Below are 21915 nucleotides of genomic sequence, written 5' to 3'. Positions count from 1 at the left end.
TTCATGCTTAACTTAAACACAGAAATATGCTTGTAAATAAAGTTAAAGAAGTTAGCTTATTTTATTTATGCAACCATTATTTTTGCTTTCATTTAGGCTACGTTCATCGTGACGTTTTTGCAGCATATTTTTTCTGCATTTTTTTTTGCAGAAAAGAAGCTGTATTTTACAGTTCCAGCAAAAGCTATGAGATTTCAGAAATCAATTATTTCAGCATTTTTGCAGTATTTTTTCACCCATGGAAAGCATAACATTTGTGCTGTGTTCTTGAGCATTTTGCGTGAATAAAACTAACTGTAGGCAAAGCACAAATGTAATACGCCTGAAGCTACAAAAAAAAACGATTGCTGTGTTTTATATGCAGCGGTTTTACTGCCAAGATTGAAGGTTTTGGCTGCAGGAAAAATGCTACAAAAACACCACGTGTGAACATAGCCTTATAGGACCGAATATTGTGTTTCCATATATAACACTGCATATTACAACACCTTACTTTTAAAGCAGGGCTGTGTGAAATGTAGTCAGCATATATGCTGCTATTCTAGTCTAATAATGCCCTCCCTTATTTTAATATTATGCTGATATTTCTCCTGCCAAACTCTTGGTGGTAGATAAAATTAGCATCTCATATACTGGAATTATTTAAACTAGTCAAGGTTATTTCTGAAGATGATTACTCTAATTAATAAAGGGTGTAAAGGGAGATAAAAAGCACCTTTATTCTAGGTTGAAAACCAGAAGTCATACTTGCTACATAATAAATCATGATACTGTTAAGAATAAAACCGTTAAATGTAACAAGCACCATTCTTTATCTTTCAGGTGGAATGATGGGTTGTTACCACAATTGCTAAGAACATATTGTAAGCCTTGTACAATAACTGATAATGCGCAAATGAACATTCTGCACTTGGATGGAGAGGTGAAGATAGCACCTAACATGTCATGTTGCTGATGTTGTTTTACTACTAATAGGTGATAATAAAGTGTGTGCTCAGATGAGGTGTTAGGCTGATATATCACATTCTCAGGAAACTACTAGCGTAATATCACGTATGTCATATTTGCAGCTAATTATTTGGTGATTTTTATGCTCTACTTGACTCTGTTTTAGTAGTTTATTACGAACGTTAGCAGTGAAATGTTTTTTTCTTTCTTTTTTTTTTAAGAAGCGTTACTTACCAGAAAAACAACTCTAAAATACGGTATATTCGGTATCCTGACAAGTAGACAGAATGTACAATTTATTTATTTGGATTTTAAAACACACATTAATGTATATAGATATATATCAAAAATAGCTTAAAACACCACTCCAGTGGGTTATTTTTTATTTACCGCTGTACTTGTGTCACGAATCTAAGTTCCTTGCCACTAATATTATACTCACCAGCTGTCGTCGTCTTCTGTTATCGGCGCTGCTGCATACATTTTCTGTACATGGTGACCTATTGAATCACTCCAGTGTTTTGTGGGCTTTTTGGAGGCCACTATTCAATGTAAGTCGATGAGAGCCAGAACAAGGATCTCATTGATTTCCATTGATAGCTTGGGACTGCTGCCTCTGACTTTTGGTTAGTCAAAAGTTTTGGTCACAAGATGGTGACCAAACTCAACTCGGGACCAGATGGCAACTCGGGACCGGAGTGGTGCAGGGAACAATTGAAGATGGCTGCTGGTATGTATAATAATCAAGCGCTGAAATAAAAAAACCTCTGTTGTGTTGCTTTTAATCAGGTTACACAGGATTCGAAAAATATGTCTGCCTTCTTCCAAAAACAGTGCCACTGTATTATACCTAATGCCCTTCACTTCATTAGAGCTGAACTACAAATTCATACATGACCATATGAAGCCTATACGTGGATGTGGCTTTTTGGAAGAAAGCAGCCATATTTGTTATATCTTAAACAACCCTTTAGGACTAATAAGTTAAAGGATAGCTATCTTGACTTTGACCTTTACAGGTCTAAACAAAGTCATGACCTTTGCAGTAGTATTAGTGTTAAATAAGTGTTAAAAGACTTGTCAAATAAAAGAAATTTAAAAGGGAATCTGTCAGAAGGTTTTTGCTATGTAATCTGAAGACAGCATGAGGTAGGCGTTAAAACACAGATTTCAATGATGCCCCTCTTATCAAGGTTGGGGGTTTTGTTTGCTTGCAATGATTGTTTTAGCCCCAGGAGCTTATCATTGCTGTGACTAGCTGGTCCTGTGAGCCTTGGTCAAACACGCCCCTTCCTGTGATAGGCAGCTCACTGACAATAGACTATGTACATACATAGACATGAGTGGGCTGGGTTAGCTGTGGTGTGGGCAGGGGAACGTTCTTGGCCCTGCTGTATTGCTAAAGCTAAAAGCTCTGATTGTGTGAGAAAGGCTGCACCCAATAATCTAAGTGATACATCATTGGATTCAACTTCTCTTTGCCTACATCAGTCTGCTCTCAGATGAGATAGCAAAAACCTGCTGACAGATTCCATTTAAAAACCCTTTTTACCATGCTACTCAACCACTTATATTATATTCCTCTAGGTAAATGGTCCTGAAATGGAGATCATGCAGAACTTATTCTGTGGAGAAAGTAAGTCAGTAGAAATTAAGCAATCATATCCACCTCCTACCTCCATGCTGTTTTTATTATTGTTCCCTTTCAGCTTTGGACTTTGGAAATGATAAAATTAAAAATGGCAAAATTGTTAACCTATGTAAGCCAAAACAGAGTGGTATAAAGAAATAATGATAATAATATGAAATGTAAACCACTAATCAAGCAAATAGTAAAAAAAAAAACTTTACATAAATAGTGAAAAACCTGTAAACAAAATTATATAGCATATAAATTATAAAAAATATTATAAATCTTTATTTAGAATACATTTTTAAAAGATTATTTAAAACATAGGTACAGTGAGCTAGCTAGGGCGACATAACAGCAGGAGAAGATGAACACATTTCTATGCACAGGGCTGCAAAACAGGAAATTGTAAGGGTAATAAGCTCAAAAAAGAGAGAGATCTCATGTAATAACCTCAACCTAAAATGCATGTGTCATCAAAGAAAGGGGTCTAGGTGCAAAGGCATGCGCAAAAGACAGTAAACATAGACAAAATGATGTCTGTGGTCATCTTCTTGTGCTGTGCTGGCGCCATATCCCAACACGTATTTCGGAACGGAGCCTTCATCAACTGGTGTGACCCCTTTCTTTGATGACACATGCATTTCAGTTTGAGGTTATTACATGGGATCTCTCTTTCTTTGAGCCCATTACCCGTATAATTTCCTGGCTATATCATTTTGTTTATATTTTGATTTTTTTTAGTCTAGCATTCTGTCTTGGTTTATGTTTTGTGAAATTTTGCCGGATTTTTATAACATTTGATTGTCTTTATGTACCAGTAGGAGAAGAATATTAGCTTGCAGTATACTGTATTAGTACTGCAGTTAAAGTGAACCTGACACCTTGTTTTACTCTGAAATGCTGCAGTGTTTCAGAGAAAAACATACTTTTAATAGTTGCCAGGGACCAAGCCGCATGAGTGACTAGTCATACAGGTTAGTCTCTGGCTGCAGTGTTTCAGAGTAAAACATACATGGCGGAGATCATACAGCCAGTGCCTAATACATGGTGCCCAGAGAATAGTCAGCATGTAGCAGGTGTCAGGTTCACTTTAAAGCGAACCTGTAAGCACGATTTTGTAATGTAAAATAAAAACATGTCTGTAGCGGTGCTATAATACTGAGTACACTGATACCTTTGGTGAAGAAATCCGCTTTGTGGTACTTCTGTAATCACCATGTGACGTTTTCAGCTGATTAGATTTCGGTGCACGGGGGACGGACTGTACCCTTATTCCTCTCCTCCCTGTGTGTGTTTCCCGGCCCCTCTGCCTGCCTCCGCTCTATGAATGACAGGTCACTGCTGAGATTTCATACAGAGGAGGCAGGTCATTAACAGACCGGAGGCAGGTCATTAACAGACCGGAGGCAGGCGGAGGGTCGGGGAATCACAGACAGAGCGGAGAAGACCAAGTGTACAGTCCAGCCCCTGTGCACCGCAATCTAATTAGCAAAAAACTTCAAATGGTGATTAAAGCACAAATCCAGCATTTTTGTTTTTTATTTAATCACTGGATTGGTGCTAAGAATCTATGTTCCCTAACTCTAGCCTTATATTTACCAGCTGCCATTTTCAGCTGTTCCCTGCTTTGCTCTGGTCCCGCACTGCCATCTTGTGACTGTACCTTCTGACAGACTGGAAGTCAGAGATAATGGTCACAAGTTGTCATTGTAAGTAACTTAGATTAGTGATACCACTCTAGAGCTGCAATGAAAAAAATCGCTGAAGTGGTGCTTTAATGAAGAACAATAAAGAGGATTTCTTCACCAGCAGTACCAATTTAATCTGTATTAAAGCACCATTAGAGCCATATCTTTACTCAACATTACAAAATCCTACTGAAAGGTTTATTTTTAAACCGCGTGCAGCTAGCTCCAAAGCTCCCTCTGCTGGTAACTACTGGCAGACAGAATGTTGGCATGTAACTGAGTCTACACACCTTAATTTGCTGAATCTTCTATATATAATTGCCTAAGGGGTACTTCCGTCTGTCTGTCGTGGAAATCCTGGGTCGCTGATTGGTCCGGCCACGAATTGCCCCTCCCTACTCCCCTCCAGTCAGTGCCCCCTCCATACTCCCCTCCAGTCAGCGGCCACATAGGGTTTTAGCAGTCCGTTAAACGGACTCCATTACACCGCGGAATAACGCGGTGTAACACAGTCCGTTAACGCTGTTATTAACCCTGTGTGACCAACTTTTTACTATTGATGCTGCCTATGCAGCATCAATAGTAAAAACATATAATGTTAAAAATAGTAAAAAAAATAAAAAAACATTACATTCTCACCTTCCGGTGCCTTTCCTGCTCCTCGTGATGCTCCGGTCCCAAGAATGCAATTCGGCAATGATGTAGCGGTCTCGCGAGACCGCTACATGATCACGTGTTATTGCCGCAATGCATTCTTGGGACCGGAGCATCGCTAAACGCCTGGCCTGGATCCGGGGGCTGATGGAAGGTGAGTATATAACTATTTTTTATTTTAATTCTTTTTTTTAACAGTGATATGGTGCCCACATTGCTATATACTGCGTGGGCTGTGTTATATACTGCGTGGCCAGTGTTATATATTGCATGGCCTGTGTTATATACTACTTCTCTGTGCTATATACTATGTGGCCTGTGCTATATACTATGTGGCCTGTGCTATATACTACGTGACTGTGCAATATACTGAGTGGCTGGGCAATATACTACGTGGCAATGTTATATATACTTCGTGGGCTGTGTTATATACTACGTTGGCTGTGTTATATACTACGTGGCTGTGTTATATACTATGTGGTTGTGCAATATACTGCGTGGCTAGGCAATATACTACGTGGCTGTGTAATATACTAGGTGGGCTGTGTTATATACTGCATGGCCTGTGTTATATACTACATGGCTGTGTTATATACTACGTCTCTGTGCTATATACTATGTGGCCTGTGCTATATACTATGTGTTTGTGCAATATACTGCGTGGCTGGGCAATATACTACGTGGTTGTGTTATATACTACATGGGCTGTGTTATATACTGCGTGGGCTGTGCTATATACTACGTGGGCTGTGCTATATACTACGTGGCCTGTGCTATATACTACTATACATATTCTAGAATACCCAATGTGTTAGAATCGGGCCACCATCTAGTACTTTATAACTTACTCCAGTTTAAACTGAATTCATGTTGGATTTGCAGTGTCAGTTTTCCTGGGTGCATGTGAGGATACCTTCAAAAGTATCTGCAGGCTCTATTAAAAGGGTTGTCCACTACTTTTTCATTGATGACATATCCTTGAGATAAGTCATCGGTGTCTGATTGGCGTGGGTCCAGGTGATATCTGCCACCAGCAGGAAGTACTCACTTGCGTAGCTGTTCTATCTTCTGAAAGTGGCCACCGCAGGGTGCTGCATATCCACCTCCTGTTTTAAATAAGAGGATGATGTATAGTATCAAGCCTCTATCAGAAGACAGAGCAGCTCCGCAAGGGAGTACTTCCGGATGGTGGCCGCCACCTATATCAGCTGATCGACAGGTGTGTTGGGTGTCGGACCCCAACCGATCCTACATTAAAAAGTAGTGGACAACCTCTTTAGCTTGACTGAGAATGTCCTTCGTCTGCTAGTCACCAAAGTTTTGTACTCCGTTAAACTTTTTGTCCCCAAATATACAGAACAGCGCAGTCTGCTGCACTATTCCGTTCAAAGGCATCCTTAAAATAGACTCTATACTGCATCATATACTTTTCTATAAGACTGGAGAGTATGCATGACATATGCCATTGTATAGCTACAGCATGTACCTCCAATATGCATTGGAAACACAATGGGAAAAAAGACCCTAAAAGTGAAAATTTTTGTTTAGGTTACATCATATTGGATCACTTTGAGAAGTGACTAGGCTACATACCCACTTCAATAATTAGCCATGATATTTGCTTGAAGTAAAGGCAATGTAAATCCCACATGTATTCTGGTTGTTAGGCAGTAAGTAATTAGCATATCAGGTTTAGCAGTGAACTCTTAAGGCCCCGTCTCACTAAGCGATTTACCAACGATCACGACCAGCGATACGACCTGGCCGTGATCGTTGGTAAGTCGTTGTGTGGTCGCTGGGGAGCTGTCACACAGACCGCTCTCTCCAGCGACCAACGATCAGGGGAACGACTTCGGCATCGTTGAAACTGTCTTCAACGATGCCGAAGTCCCCCTGCAGCACCCGGGTAACCAGGGTAAACATCGGGTTACTAAGCGCAGGGCCGCGCTTAGTAACCCGATGTTTACCCTGGTTACCAAAAAAAATCAAACAGTACATACTCGCCTTTCGGTGTCCAGGTCCCTTGCCGTCTGCTTCCTGCTCTGACTGAGCCGCCGTACACTGAGAGCAGAGCGCAGCGGTGACGTCACCGCTGTGCTCTCACTTCTCACTGTACGGCCGGCAGTCAGTGAGAGCAGGAAGCAGACGGCAAGGGACCTGACGGGCAACAGATGGTGAGTATGTACTGTTTTTTTTTTTTTACATTTACGCTGGTAACCAGGGTAAACATCGGGTTACTAAGCGCGGCCCTGCGCTTAGTAACCCGATGTTTACCCTGGTTACCAGTGAAGACATCGCTGGATCGGTGTCACACACACCGATTCAGCAATGTCAGCGGGGCCTCAACGACCAAAAAAAGGTCCAGGCCATTCCGACACGACCAGCGATCTCGCAGCAGGGGCCTGATCGCTGGTACGTGTCACACATAGCGAGATCGCTATGGAGGTCGCTGTTGCGTCACAAAACTTGTGACTCAGCAGCGATCTCGCTAGCGATCTCGCTATGTGAGACGGGGCCTTTATTCTCTCAGTGTTAATCTTATGTGTTGTTTATGTACCAAAATAGTTTATGGTAATTAATATATTTAAAATAAACTGCATGTCTGCACAGCAAAATTATGTATAATTATAGCAATTAATTATCTTTCTCTACAACACTTATAATTATACCATGGTCAGCAAGACAGGCAGATTAGAAGATAATTACATCTTGCTACCCTGTTTTACTGTCTGCATACGTGAGGTGTGTTTGCTCAGTTTTATTACAAAAGCCCCCACCCAAACCTTCTTTGGACTGTGCATATTTAATTGTGTAACAGCTATTTATCATACTGCATTGATTTAGAAATGAGAGAAATCCACTTCAGAAGTGATATGCAAATGAGGCTGGAAGTGCTCTTGGCGGGGCGGAGCACTTTCACTGCCTCAGCTCCTAGCTCCTTTCTCCTTTCTTCATTAGGAGATTGACATAGTGTATCAGTTTTACTTAACTGTCAATCACCTAGTGGAGGGTGAAGTTAGGCCGTGAATGGAGCTGGAAGCCAGATTGGTGGAAGTGCTCCATCCTGCCCAGGGCCCTTCCAATCTCATTTGCATATAACATTTAAGTGGATTTCTCTGCAGCAGTGCAATTTTTTGTTTAATAAAGGTATGGATTCACATGTATTCTTACAACCTTCGCACACATTTGTTTAGGAGTGTACAATCAGTTGTCAAATTGAGAATAAATCTCCCCAAGGTGATGTTACATGTTACAATCATTAATCCCAAATTGTTTGGATACATTACTATTCCGCTCTGTTACTTTGATACACTTAAGCCATAATAATAAGTGGACAATTTATTGTAAAGTCCATAAATAGTCAAATACAGTGCCTTGCGAAAGTATTCGGCTCCCTGGAACTTTTCAACCTTTTCCCACATATCATGCTTCAAACATAAAGATACCAAATGTAAATTGGTGAAGAATCAACAACAAGTGGAACACAATTGTGAAGTTGAATGAAATTTATTGGTTATTTTAAATTTTTATGGAAATTCAAAAGCTGAAAAGTGGGGCGTGCAATATTATTCTGCCCCTTTAACTTAATATTTTCTTGCACCACCTTTTGCTGCGATTACAGCTGCAAGTCGCTTGGGGTATGTCTCTATAAGTTTTGTACATCGAGAGACTGAAATTCTTGCCCATTCTTCCTTGGCCAACAGCTCAAGCTTAGTGAGGTTTGATGGAGATCATTTGTGAACAGCAGTTTTCAGCTCTTTCCACAGATTCTCGATTGGATTGAGGTCTGGACTTTGACTTGGCCATTCTAACACCTGGATATGTTTATTTGTGAACCATTCCATTGTAGATTTTGCTTTATGTTTGGGATCATTGTCTTGTTGGAAGACAAATCTCCGTCCCAGTCTCAGGTCTTTTGCAGACTCCAACAGGTTTTCTTCAAGAATGGTCCTGTATTTGGCTCCATCCATCTTCCCATCAATTTTAACCATCTTCCCTGTCCCTGCTGGGGAAAAGCAGGCCCAAATCATGATGCTGCCACCACCATGTTTGACAGTGGGGATGGTGTGTTCAGGGTGATGAGCTGTGTTGCCTTTATGCCAAACACATCGTTTGGCATTGTTGCTAAAAAGTTCGATTTTGGTTTAATCTGACCAGAGCACCTTCTTCCACATGTTTGGTGTGTCTCCCAGGTGGCTTGTTGCAAACTTTAAATGACACTTTTTATTGGATATCTTTGAGAAATGGCTTTCTTCTTGCCACTCTTCCATAAAGGCCAGATTTGTGCAGTGTACAACTGATTGTTGTCCTATGGACAGACTGTCCCACCTCAGCTGTAGATCTCTGCAGTTCATCCAGAGTGATCATGGGCCTCTTGGCTGCATATCTGATCAGTCTTCTCCTTGTTTGAGATGAAAGTTTAGAGGGACGGCCGGGTCTTGGTAGATTTACAGTGGTATACTCCTTCCATTTCAATATGATCGCTTGCACAGTGTTCCTTGGCATGTTTAAAGTTTTGGAAATCATTTCGTAACTATCCATATCTGGCTTTAAACTTCTCCACAACAGTATCACAGACCTGCCTGTTGTGTTCCTTGGTCTTTATGATGCTCTCTGTGCTTCAAACAGAACCCTGAGACTATCACAGAGTAGGTGCATTTATACGGAGACTTGATTACACACAGGTGGATTATATTTATCATCATTAGGCATTTATGACAACATTGGATCATTCAGAGATCCACAATGAACTTCTGGAGTGGGTTTGCTGCACTGAAAGTAAAGGGGCCTAATAACATTGCACGCCCCACTTTTCAGTTTTTGAATTTCCACAAAGTTGTAAAATAACCAATAAATTTTGTTCAACTACACAATTGTGTTCCACTTGTTGTTGATTCTTCACCAAAAATGTATATTTGGTATCTTTATATTTGAAGAATGATATGTGGGAAAAGGTTGAAAAGTTCCAGGGGGCCGAATACTTTCGCAAGGCACTGTAAGGATCACAAGTGTAAGATCATGTGTAGTAAAGATCATTAAGGTTTGCACCAAGCAACAGTCCAGCCCAGGGAATCTTCACAAAAGAATTATGTTTAATAACACACCCAACATATCATGGGGGCATGGCCATGTATAAAAGCAGTTGAAGACACAACTTTTAAAACTACATAATTAGGATATAGACAATCAATATACATATTCAGACAGGAATAACATGTGACATAATATGCTAAGACTGGCCCACAGAACAGGTGAAACCTTTGGTAGGTACCTGTGTCGAAGTGGACCCCCTACATAAACAGTAGTTGTCACATTATACTTAATTCACTATGTACAGACAAAGGCAGCATCTCATAATTCATGTAGCAAACTATTCAGTTTGTTATTATATAGTAGAAGAGGTAAATTTATGAATGTGGGTAATGAAATATTGCATATAAGACAGTGGGCCCGCACAGTCAATAGTACTGGTAGGCCCTTGGCAGCCCAGTCCAACGCTGATTATATAAATATAAACATTCTAGATATAAACCAATAGATACATAAAATTTAGTCAAAAGGAGACATAATGAGTAATCATATTAGAAAGTCAAACATATCTAAAATCCTCTACCTCTTTTGTAGAGTGTAAGCTCTCATGGTCTGCAGAGTCCTCTCTTTTCTATAGAGAGTAAGCTCTAACGGTCAGTGAGGTTCTCTCTCTGTCCTGTAGAGTGTAATCTCTTATGGACATTGGGGTCCTCTGTCTCTCCTTTCCCCCATGTGTGCTGTCCTAGTAGTTAACAGCTTTCCAGTATTTATTTCCCATGATTCAATTTTTTGGGGAAAATTTGGCGAATTTGAATTTCAAGCGATCCCTTCAGCTTTACAGAATACTCTGATATCTGTAGATAACTAGGGGTGCTTTCACATTATGTTTGTGGTTCCCGTCGGAGCATATGTCTGAACCTCCCTGCAAAACGGGTTTGGACGTATGCGCCTGTGGAGCCATAGATTGCAATGGTGACAGCAGAGAGTATATGCGCTCTGACGTGCACCATTTTCGAGACTGTACACCTACCGTAGGCGGACTCCCAGACGCAGTCTACTACGTCTTAGTGTCCGCCTGCTGTAGGCATACACTTTTGAAAATGGTACATCAGAAGGCAGGTTCGCTCTGTTGTCACCATTACAATCTATGGCCCCAGAGCCGCATATTTCTGACCCCATTTTGCAAGGAGTTCAGATGTATGCCCCGATACATGGGTGCTGCTAGATTGTTTGAGTACCCTGATATTTTTGTCATCTTGTCCATTATCCTTACCTATCAGCAGGGTGCTGATTACAGTATACTGTAGTCTATTCATGTGTGTCTTTTCATGCCACTGATTTATCATGCCTTACTTAAGTTCAACCCTATCAGTAGAAGTGTCTAAATTTGAGATCAATTAACAAAGTTTTGCTCTATTTCATCAGAATTTTTTATCTCTGAAAATAATGAGCGGATACGGATCTCTGACTCACTTCTTATTTTCTGGGAGGTGAGAAAAAAACAATATATTACCAAGTTTTCTTTGTAAAATGTATCAGTGATAACTACAGTATTTCTTTTAAAGTGTGTGCTTTCAAACATTTTCCCTATGGCTTTACAATTTAAGAAATTTATGTGGTTTCCGAAGAAGTTAATTGTTCTATAGTAAATGTTATAAGCTCTATCTTAACTTGTCTGGGTTGAATTTCAATAAATAAGATTTAAAGAAGATTTTCATTTCATACTGCATCTTCTGTATTTTTTACTTGTAGATTCTACAAAATTAATTCTTGAATTTGAGGCTGAACAGAGGGTGGCACTGTGGTCACATGAAAAACGTACACCAAGATCAAGATCAATTGTATGACTAAATATAATATATTATCTCTTTCTAACTTTCTAGCTTGAAACATTAGCAAATGTGAGTCCATCAGTTTTGTGCTGTGTGGGTATCGTGACTATGACAAGTGATGATATTGATTGGAAATTACCTCTCAAAATGTGGATGAAAACACACGCTGAGGACCGTCAGTTGCTTTTACACCAACTTTCTGAGACATACTTAGGTAATAAATGTAATTCTCATTGTCACACATTTTGGCTGACTTACATCTTTTAAAAATCATTATATGTTAGATTTTTATATTACAAATGCTCAGGGTATTCAGTGACATAGATATTTATAGTGTGTGTCTACAGTTTTGGAAAGATAAAATCAAAGATAACAAATTACATTCTGGACACATTCTAATTTTTATGCTTTAGTTTAAATGGCATGTCCCGAATTTTGATATGTATGGTATATCCTTAGGATAATTCATCAACATGGAGGTCTGACAGCCGGCATCGACTCTGTTTTTAGGGACAGCAGGGCAACTTTTATCCTTTCAATGGGAGCCGAGTTGAAGTACTTGAGAACGGACATCATATAGTGTAAGGAGCATTCGTATTCCTGCTCCGTACACTACGAGCCTGATCCCTCAAAGCTTTTATGACAGTATTCTGGCTTAAATAACTTTGAAAAGGCACATAATTTTTGTGCAAATTGAGACTGTGCTAAAATGTTGTGACTTTTGTCATTTTCCGCTATTTTTGCCCAGCTCTGACAAAGTGGGCAGAGCTGAGTTGGAAGGGCTTGTGGCGACTGCTGCTTGTGAACTTTAGAATAAGTGGTGGTGTTGGCTACAGCACAAATCTTACTTCAGTAGGGGCTTGAGTAGGATTTGTGACGCTCCCAATTCATGCAGAGGCATATGCATCTGACTCCAGCACATCTTCAGGTCCCATAGGATTATAGCCATTGCTGGACATGGTAGCAGGTGATTAGGGGGATTCTAAATTTCTTCTAATTTGATGTCCTTTCCTAGCGATAGGCTATACATTTCAAAATCCCCAAAGATTGTATTTTTGCAGGTGCAGTTGAAAATTCAAGTTTCTGATAAAGTATTAAAAGACCAGTCATCTTTCTAGTTCTTTAGCTTAATTCACTCATTGGATGCGCACTTCATTTCATTTCTTTATTTCCTACTGGCAAGATAGATGGCCAGATGCAACAGATACCAAATGAGAGACACACAAGAATAAAATAAAGTAAAAGTCCGCAATCATGAGATTGCATATTGTCTTTGATGAGGAAACATGGTAGCTAGCAAAGTCATACAGTAGTTAGCAGTGCACTGTTGTAAGCAGTCAGTCTTACTTTCTGCAGTGTTAAAGGGGGAGGAGGGAAGGCCATGAAGCCATATGGTGTAGGATTTTTAAACAGTGGCCTCGTCCCACGACGAGATTGCAGCTGGACTGTATCAGAACCCTGGCAAACAATTATAAGAACTTATTGTTAGTAATTTAGGAAGAAAGAAAGATTTGTAGTATGAAAGACTGACACCTGAAATGAAACTCATAACAAGTACTGCACAGGTAGTGCACCTAAGGATCTAATGGCGCTGCAAATTTTTTTTTGCTTTGTTTTTCCTCTACAGGTACGCCTTAAAGGAATATTCCCAAAATTACAATTTCGTCTTAAAATAATGTACACATTATGCATACACACAAGTTTTGCCAATATAATCCAAGTTTAAATCTGCCCTTTTTTTCTCAAATTACCCCTCTGAGGATGCTACTCTAAGCCCTATTACGTATACTTATGTTACCATTTGACAGTTTTTTACTAGTTTCAGCTCATGGTTGATAATGGCTGTGCAGTCTCGCTCTTTCACAGTAGATTACCTGCCAGCATCGCTGTGCTGTGTCTCGTACAGAGCTTCTGATGTGAGGGAGGATGTCATGGAAAGGCAAAAAGCCTACTTTATGACATTGTAGGAGTTTATACCAGGACGCAGCGGTGTGTCAGTGTGCTAATAACCAAGAAAGTCGATTTACTGCAGAATGGGCTGTTTACAGGTGGGTGAGAGGAATTGAATACTGCAGGAAGGGGTAAAGAGGAGAGATATACTGCAGGAGGGACTCTGTGTAGATGGCTAAGAGGCTGATACACTGCAGGATGGGGCTTGGTGTACAAAAACAGATTAGCTTAGTTGTGTTTGTTGCTTGCTGCTGAGAGATCAGTACTGTGAAACTACAAATGCTACTCGGTTGATGCATAGGACAGAAAATTTTCTTCTGCTTTAGTTATCTATAGAGCAACATTTGTAATTTCACATAACTGATCTGTCTACTGCAGGAAACAAACATACTCTGCACTGCCTTGGTGGAGGAGTGCAGGACAGTTGAGCTCTGCTAGAGCCAGCTAATGATGTAAAACCACCCAATAGTTCTACTGATGTAGATGGTAGAAGATAAACTCAGTTATGAAGGTTCCTGTACAGGGGCAGATAGTGCTCAGAACCACAAGCTAAATTCTTCATGTAAATTAGCTGGATGATAACTAAGAAAGGAAGGGATAGTCAGGAGCACAAACTAGAAAGAGAAGTTGGCCTGCAGCACTGCGGAGAATCAAGTGTTGCTGGGAATCATAGTTTTCATAGATAAATATAGGGCTGCCTATTCTGGTATGTGAAGATGGATGCACAGAGGGATAGATAGAGATGAAAAAAACACAAAGGTACAATAAATAAACTTTATGTTGGACTTAGTCTGTATAGTGCTAATAAGTATGCATTAACGGCACTTTGTGAAAAAAAAAATGTGATTCTGTGAATTAATCTTTAACCATCTAATGGCAGCATGACTTATTGAAACGCATGCTGATTTTAGCTACCTGTTAGATATGTGTCCCTCGGTGTCCTCTTATGGCTGCATATTCTGCTTGGTTGTTAAAATGGCCATGGACTGCAGTTGTGACAGGGCGCTCTGTGCATCATATAAGAGTATCATACAAGTGTGTGGAGCAATGAAAGAATAAATCCAGAATTGAACCAGAAGGGAACTGAAGGTATCTGGATAGTCACTGTAAACAATGTTTCTGTTTGTTTAACTCTCACCCCTATAATCCTTCACTTTTTCCTAACCCCCTAATCCCAACACCAAGTAAGGAACTGATTATCTCTCCCTCCATCCTCCGCATCTCCTCCTCAGAACTTTTCCTCAACATACAATCCTCTGTCTCCAAACACAGACAACCCTCTCATGCCCTCTTCTGCTCCCACCTGCTATCACTTTCTTTGCTCCTCCTCACTGCAGGTAATATTTCTCCAAATCCTGGTTTTCCTCACCACATCCCCACAGTCATTTCTACGTCCCATTCACAATCTACCACAAATTTCAATAACCTCTCTAATCTTATACCCATTCGCCCAACCCCCGCTTCCCCCCATCCCACTAACAGGAGTTCTATGGAACGCTCACTCTGTCTGCAACAAACTTTCCTACATCCATGATCTTTTCATTACTACCAAACTTTCCTTCCTCGCTATCACCGAAACCTGGCTCACCCCCTCTGACACAGCCTCTCCAGCTGCACTTTCGTATGGTGGATTCCACCTTTCCCAAACACCCGCCCCAGCAGCAAGCATGTCAAAAGATTTGGTTTTATCCTGACAAATAACTGCTCCTTCACTCACATCCCACTGCCACCCACTGTTACCCTCCCTTCCTTTGAGGTGCACTCTGTGTACATCTACTCCCCCACCAACCTCCAACTGGCTGTCATTTACCCCCCATGACCAGCCACCACCTTCTTCTACCACTTCACCACCTGGCTACTTCCTTTCCTCTCCGCTGACATCCCCACTATCATCATGGGTGACTTCACCATACCCATTGACACATCCCACTCAACTGTCACTAAACTTCCATCTCTCACTTCCTCCTTCAACCTTGCTCAATGGTCTTCTGCAGCCACTCACAAAGATGGCCACACACGGGGCCTCATCTTCACCTACCTCTGCTCCCTATCTAACCTTTCGATCTCACCTCTACCTCTTTTTGACCACAATCTACTCACATTCTCTTCCCTTTCCTCTCCAGGTCCACAATCCCCACCCCACAAACTTGCACACCCTCTGTTACCCTCCCTTCCTTTGAGGTGCACTCTGTGTACATCTACTCCCCCACCAACCTCCAACTGGCTGTCATTTACCCCCCCATGACCAGCCACCACCTTCTTCTACCACTTCACCACCTGGCTACTTCATTTCCTCTCCGCTGACATCCCCACTATCATCATGGGTGACTTCACCATACCCATTGACACATCCCACCACAAACTTGCACACCCTCGCAGAAATCTGAAAACGCATCAATCTACACTCACGCTATGAAACCCTTCTCCCTTTTACAGACATAAGTTCCCTACATAATGCGGATGCCGCTGCCGCTTTATATAACACCACAATAGCTGCATGTTAGGGCTGGCGGAACGCACCAAGTAAATATAACGATAGTAAAGGTGCATTGAAAGCCCGGGGTCCACCGTGCAGGAGTATATGGCAGGTGATGTCATGGCAGGTCCTTGTCACATACCATCCTTAGCACCGGAACCTGACGCTTGCATGGAGCGGTCACCGGAGCGACGCGAGGAGCGGGAATGGCGGTGGAAGGTGTGTATATAATGATTTTTTATTTTTTTATTATTTTTAACATTAGATCTTTTTACTATTGATGTTGCATAGGCAGCATCAATAGTAAAAATTTGGTCACACAGGGTTAATAGCAGCGTTAATGGAGTGCGTTACACCGCGGCATAACGTGGTCCATTAGCGCTGCCATTAACCCTGTGTGAGCGCTGACTGGAGGGAATAATGGAGAGGGCACTGACTGCGGGGAGGAAGGAGCGGCCATTTTGGCGCTGGACTGTGCCCGTCGCTGATTGGTCGTGGCTGTTTTGCCGTGACCAATCAGCGAGTTGGATTTCCGTGACAGACAGAGGCCGCGACCAATGAATATCCGAGACAGACAGACAGACAGACGGAAGTACCCCTCAGACAATTATATAGTAGATATCTTGCAATACTTCTGTATTACAGGATATTAGATCTGTCAGTTTTACACTGACACTTCACCTGTTATAACTTGCTTACTGCAGGGCCTTACAGGCCATTGTAGCTGGCTTTGCCAAAAGCAGTTACTTGGCCTCGGGTTGCTATGGCAACTATTAATTTTGCCTATTGAGCAGTAACAATGTATCCCAATCAATAATATTGACCCCCAATAAGCCTAGGTGATATTATTCCTCATCCTGGCCTCTATCCATTGATTATGTCCTGTCCTTGCCCCTATCCTTTAATTTTGTCCCCATCATATAAAAATGTCCCCCATCCTTGCCCCTATCTACTATATAATTGTCTAAGAGTCACTTCCGTCTGTCTGTCTGTCTTTCTATCTGTCTGTCTGTCACGGAAATCCCAAGTCGCTGATTGGTCACGGCAAAACAGCCATCACCAATCAGCGATGGGCACAGTCCGGCGGCAAAATGGCCGCTCCTTCTTCCCCGCCATCAGTGCCCGCTCCATAATCCCCTCCAGTCAGCGCTCACACAGGGTTAATGGCAGCGCTAATGGACCGCATTATGCCGCGGTGTAATGCACTCCGTTAATGCTGCTATTAACCCTGTGTGACCAACTTTTTACTATTGATGCTGCCTATGCAGCATCAATAGTAAAAAGATCTAATGTTAAAAATAATAATAAAAATTTAGTTATATACTCACCGTCCGTCGGCCCCTCGGATCCAGAACAGGCCTTCCCCACTCCTCGCGACACTCCGGTGACCTCTCGCGAAACCGCTACGTCATCATCTCGCGAGACCGCAATGCACTCTTGAGACCAGAGCGCGCGAGGAGCATCGGTAACCGCTTCGCCTGGATCCGGGGGCCAACGGAAGGTGTGTATATAATTATTTTTTATTTTATTTCTTTTTTTTTAACAGGGATATGATGCCCCCATTGCTGTATACTACGTGGGCTGTGCAATATACTACGTGGGCTGTGCAATATATTACGTGGGCTGTGCAATATATTACATGGGCTGTGCAATATACTACGTGGGCTGTGCAATATACTATGTGGGCTGTGCAATATACTACATGGGCTGTGCTATATACTATGTGGGCTGTGCAATATACTACGTGGGCTGTGCAATGTACTACGTGGGCTGTGCAATGTACTATGTGGGCTGTGCAATGTAATACGTGGGCTGTGCAATGTACTACGTGGCTGTGCAATATACTACGTGGTCTGTGCAATATACTACGTGGGCTGTGCAATATACTATGTGGGCTGTGCAATATACTACATGGCTGTGCTATATACTATGTGGGCTGTGTTATACAGTATATGGGCTGTGTTATACACTATGTGGCCTGTGTTATACACTACATGGCCTGTGTTATACACTACGTGGCCTGTGTTATACACTACGTGGCCTGTGTTATATACTGCGTGCGTGGGCTGTTATATACTACGTGGCTGTGTTATATGCTATGTGGGCTGTTATACACTCGGTGGGCTGTGCTATATACTATGTGGCTGTGCTATATACTCTGTGGGCTGTGTTATATACTATGTGGCTGTGCTATATACTCCGTGGGCTGTGCTATATACTACGTGGCTGTGCTATATACTATGTGGCTGTGCTATATACTACGTGGCTGTGCAATATACTACGTGGCTGTGCAATATACTACGTGGCTGTGCTATTTACTATGTGGCCAGCCGTGAACAATCAGTGACAGGCGCAGTCTGGCCACGAATTGGCGCAGGATTTGAACCACGCTTCGCTAATTGGTCGCGGCCGGCCGAATCCTGTGTATTCAATGTATTATTCTAAAATCTTCATAAATAAACTACATACATATTCTAGAATACCCGATGCGTTAGAATCAAGCTACCATCTAGTACTGTAATAATGTCCTCTGTCCTGACGCCTATCCTGCAATAATGTCCCCCATCCTGTAATAATGTCTCTCAATGTTCTTTATCCAGGCCTATATCCTGTAACAATGTTTTCCATCCCAAAATAATGTCCTCTGTTTTGGTCCTATACTCTAATCCTGGCTCAATCCTGTAATGATGTCTCCCATCCTGGACCGTTTTCTTTAATAATGGCCTCCATCATTCTTCTCTCCACATGCTTATTAAAAATAAAAATAAACATTTTTTCTTACCTGTCTTTGCTCCCATGGTAAGCAACATTATCTTCCTACTTCATAGCCGTCGCAGGGGAGTGGGGTGGCACACGGTAATGACATTGTGCCCACCAACTTCAGAGGCCGGTCTTTGATTGGCCGGCGGCGTGTAAAGTCGGTGCCTCTCTGCACTACAATAAATTTCAGCTGAATGTATGTCTAAAGATGCATACAAAGCTGAAAACACAAGGGCCCCTTTCCTCCCCGGGCCTGGTAATCATTATCTCTCTAGGCTCCGTGACCCCACAGGCCGTGTGTTTGAGACCCCTGTAATAAAGCATGTTTTAAAGATTTATATTTTGAAATAAAGTTGAATATTTCCTTGCGACAGTGTTGAGTAAAGCTTTCTTCTTCACTACAAGCTGTGCTCTTCCAGAACGTCTATTGACATCATTGAGCTGGCATTTTCCATTATCAGATGAGTGCAGAGTGCCAATTTAGACAATCCTTTATTTTTCCATTGTTGATAGAATGGAGCAACTTAATCCGAGAATGAAATGTATTGGATCAGAGTTTTCCCCAGCGCCGTAACTAAAACATGATTTCCATTTATTGAGTAAAATTGGTATGATTGCCATCTCAGACCTCTCACTGGCTGCATTACATTGGTGAACTGGGGCCCTGATAAAGGAGTTTTATTCTGCAATGACAGGAATTGATTTCCAGTTTTCTGTAGAATTACACTATCATTGCTCATGACTCAGGCAATTTAACCTACATTACAGGACTCGTTGTGGGCTGTACATCATATTGACAACCTGATCTTTGTGGAGTGCATAGATTTTGATGAGATATTGTTAGGTGCTTTCATAATAAATTATTTTGTGTATAAGAATATCATAAGCCCAGCCAATAAAAAATGGAAAACATCAACATGCCTCCAGGTAATGGATGACACAGCCAACTTCTGTAATTTGTTAGAGATTAATTAAAATTGTAATTCTTTAAATTTTTTTTGCAATTTAAATGGCTAAAGTGTGTGTTAGTATTACTATTACATATCGGAGAAGGAACATATATTGTCATTTTTCTCTCTTGTATTTTAGAGCCCAGCTTGCAGTTTCTCCAAGATCACAAAATATTTTACCAACCTGGAAATGAACAAAGTTATACACAAAGGAATATTTGCGAAGCAAGTGTACTTTTGACATTCTGTAGGATCAATGAGGTATTTCACATGTATAAATATAATATATTTGTCAGCTTTATAGATAATAGACTTAAAGGGGTTGTCTGGGCTGTATTGAAATATCTGCTGGCACTGTATGTAACTAAAGACTGCCAAATTGTGCGCAACACAAGCACTATCATGACTTCTCAGTACACCCCGTGCGGGTGTACACTTGTCATTATATGCCATCTAGACTCTTGCATTTTTTCTCAATTCTCTTCTACTGAGAGAAAACAGGTGAGTTTGATCAGCACTTGACCAAAAGTATGGAAATTACATCCATGTTGTCACGTGGCCGTTCACCCGTGCAAGGAATAAAGGGGAATGATGACCAGCCAATTCATCCTTAATCCTCCTGAACAAACTCTCCCATAAGGCAGTTATCAATGCTTTGTTGTTCCAACCAAGTTCGGAAGACAGGGTGCGGAACCAGATGTCATACTGACCTACAGACAGACCTCCCTGACACAGTCTCAGAAGGGAAGATGCAGCAGAAGACACATCACAGATCTAGCTCATCAAGGACATTACAGAAGGCCATCAATAAGGAATGCAGCGCCGAGGTCGCAGGGTCCCCTCTCGCCCAAAAGCGGTTGGGCCATTCCAGGACCTCTCCTGCTAGGTGAGATATCAGGAATCCCACTTTAACCAGCTCAGAGTGAAATTGTTGGGCCAACATGTCATAGTGCATAGTACACTGGTTTAGGAACCCATGGCTCTGCTTAGGATCCTCATTGTAACAAGGCGGAGCAGACCTACAAGGATTAGCTCTAGGAGCATGAATTGCAGGCTGACTAGTCATGGCCATAGTTTCTGCAACTTGGGCTGGAGTGGATGACACCGCAGACGTCAGGGCTTCCGGATGGGTATTCTCTATCCACAGGTAGGACAGAATTTTTTCATGGTGATCTCGCTGACGGGATATCTGTTGATACACCTCTAAGTGCAAAGGGGCATTAGGATCAGCGGTGTCCATTGCCTGAGCAAACTTTCACATACGTGGATCATGGACCCACTGTGCTACAATCTGGCTTACCTAGAACGGGCGTGACCAAGCGGTTACCTGGTGAATGCTACAGTTCCTGATGATGGAGTTAGGCTTGCGTTGCAGATAGTGTCAGGTACCACTCCTAGGCAGTCCCTAAGGGTCAGGATCGCAGTCAAGAACACAGACTCCTGGCAGGGCAGGATTTGGATACTGGTCCTGGTTCAGAGAGGCCAGATTCTGGGACACAAGACAGGATTTGGACTGTTGCTGGTTCAGGTACAGCTAGAGCGGCTGCAGGTTCAGACAATATGGGTCTCAGGAATAGGTTTTGGTTCAGACAACATGGATTTCAGACAACAAGGTTTTCAGGAACAAGTTCTGGTTCAGACAACAAGGGCTTCAGGAACAGGTTCTGGTTCAGACAGTAAAGGTTTCAGGAACAAGTTCTGGTTAAGACAACATGGGGAGGCCTGGCAACTGACTAGTTGCAAAACACTAAATCCAGCTGGGTGCTCAGGCACCTCCCTACGGGGGAACGTGCCTTATATACTTGATGCCTCTCAGCTATTGGTGTATTGGTTGGGTTTATTTCCTGCTGCTTTAACAATTGGACCTGTGCGGTGTATGCAGGCCGAGAGTGACAGGAAGCCAAAGCAGGGAATGGGGACACTGTTATGAGGGGTGGCGAGTATGACGGCGACCTTTCTTCGAGGGGGGAAAGGGACCAAGCAGGGACGGCAT

General features: G+C 41.9%; 1 protein-coding gene across 1 annotated transcript in view; it reads left to right on the top strand.

Moving 5' to 3' along the window:
- LOC143816267 (uncharacterized) overlaps positions 1-21915 on the top strand; it is a 657854-nt gene that overhangs the window by 62623 nt on the left and 573316 nt on the right. Inside the window, exons 7-11 of the mRNA XM_077296442.1 lie at positions 823-922; positions 2536-2584; positions 11380-11444; positions 11838-12000; positions 20062-20183. Of these exons, the coding sequence (XP_077152557.1) occupies positions 823-922; positions 2536-2584; positions 11380-11444; positions 11838-12000; positions 20062-20183 (499 nt within the window). The remainder of the gene's footprint in view (positions 1-822; positions 923-2535; positions 2585-11379; positions 11445-11837; positions 12001-20061; positions 20184-21915) is intronic.

The sequence above is a fragment of the Ranitomeya variabilis genome, chromosome 3 (assembly GCF_051348905.1).
Source record: "Ranitomeya variabilis isolate aRanVar5 chromosome 3, aRanVar5.hap1, whole genome shotgun sequence".
Classification (NCBI taxonomy): domain Eukaryota; kingdom Metazoa; phylum Chordata; class Amphibia; order Anura; family Dendrobatidae; genus Ranitomeya; species Ranitomeya variabilis.
The sequence above is the reverse complement of the archived record's forward strand: the minus strand, read 5'-3'. Positions and strand labels throughout refer to the sequence as shown.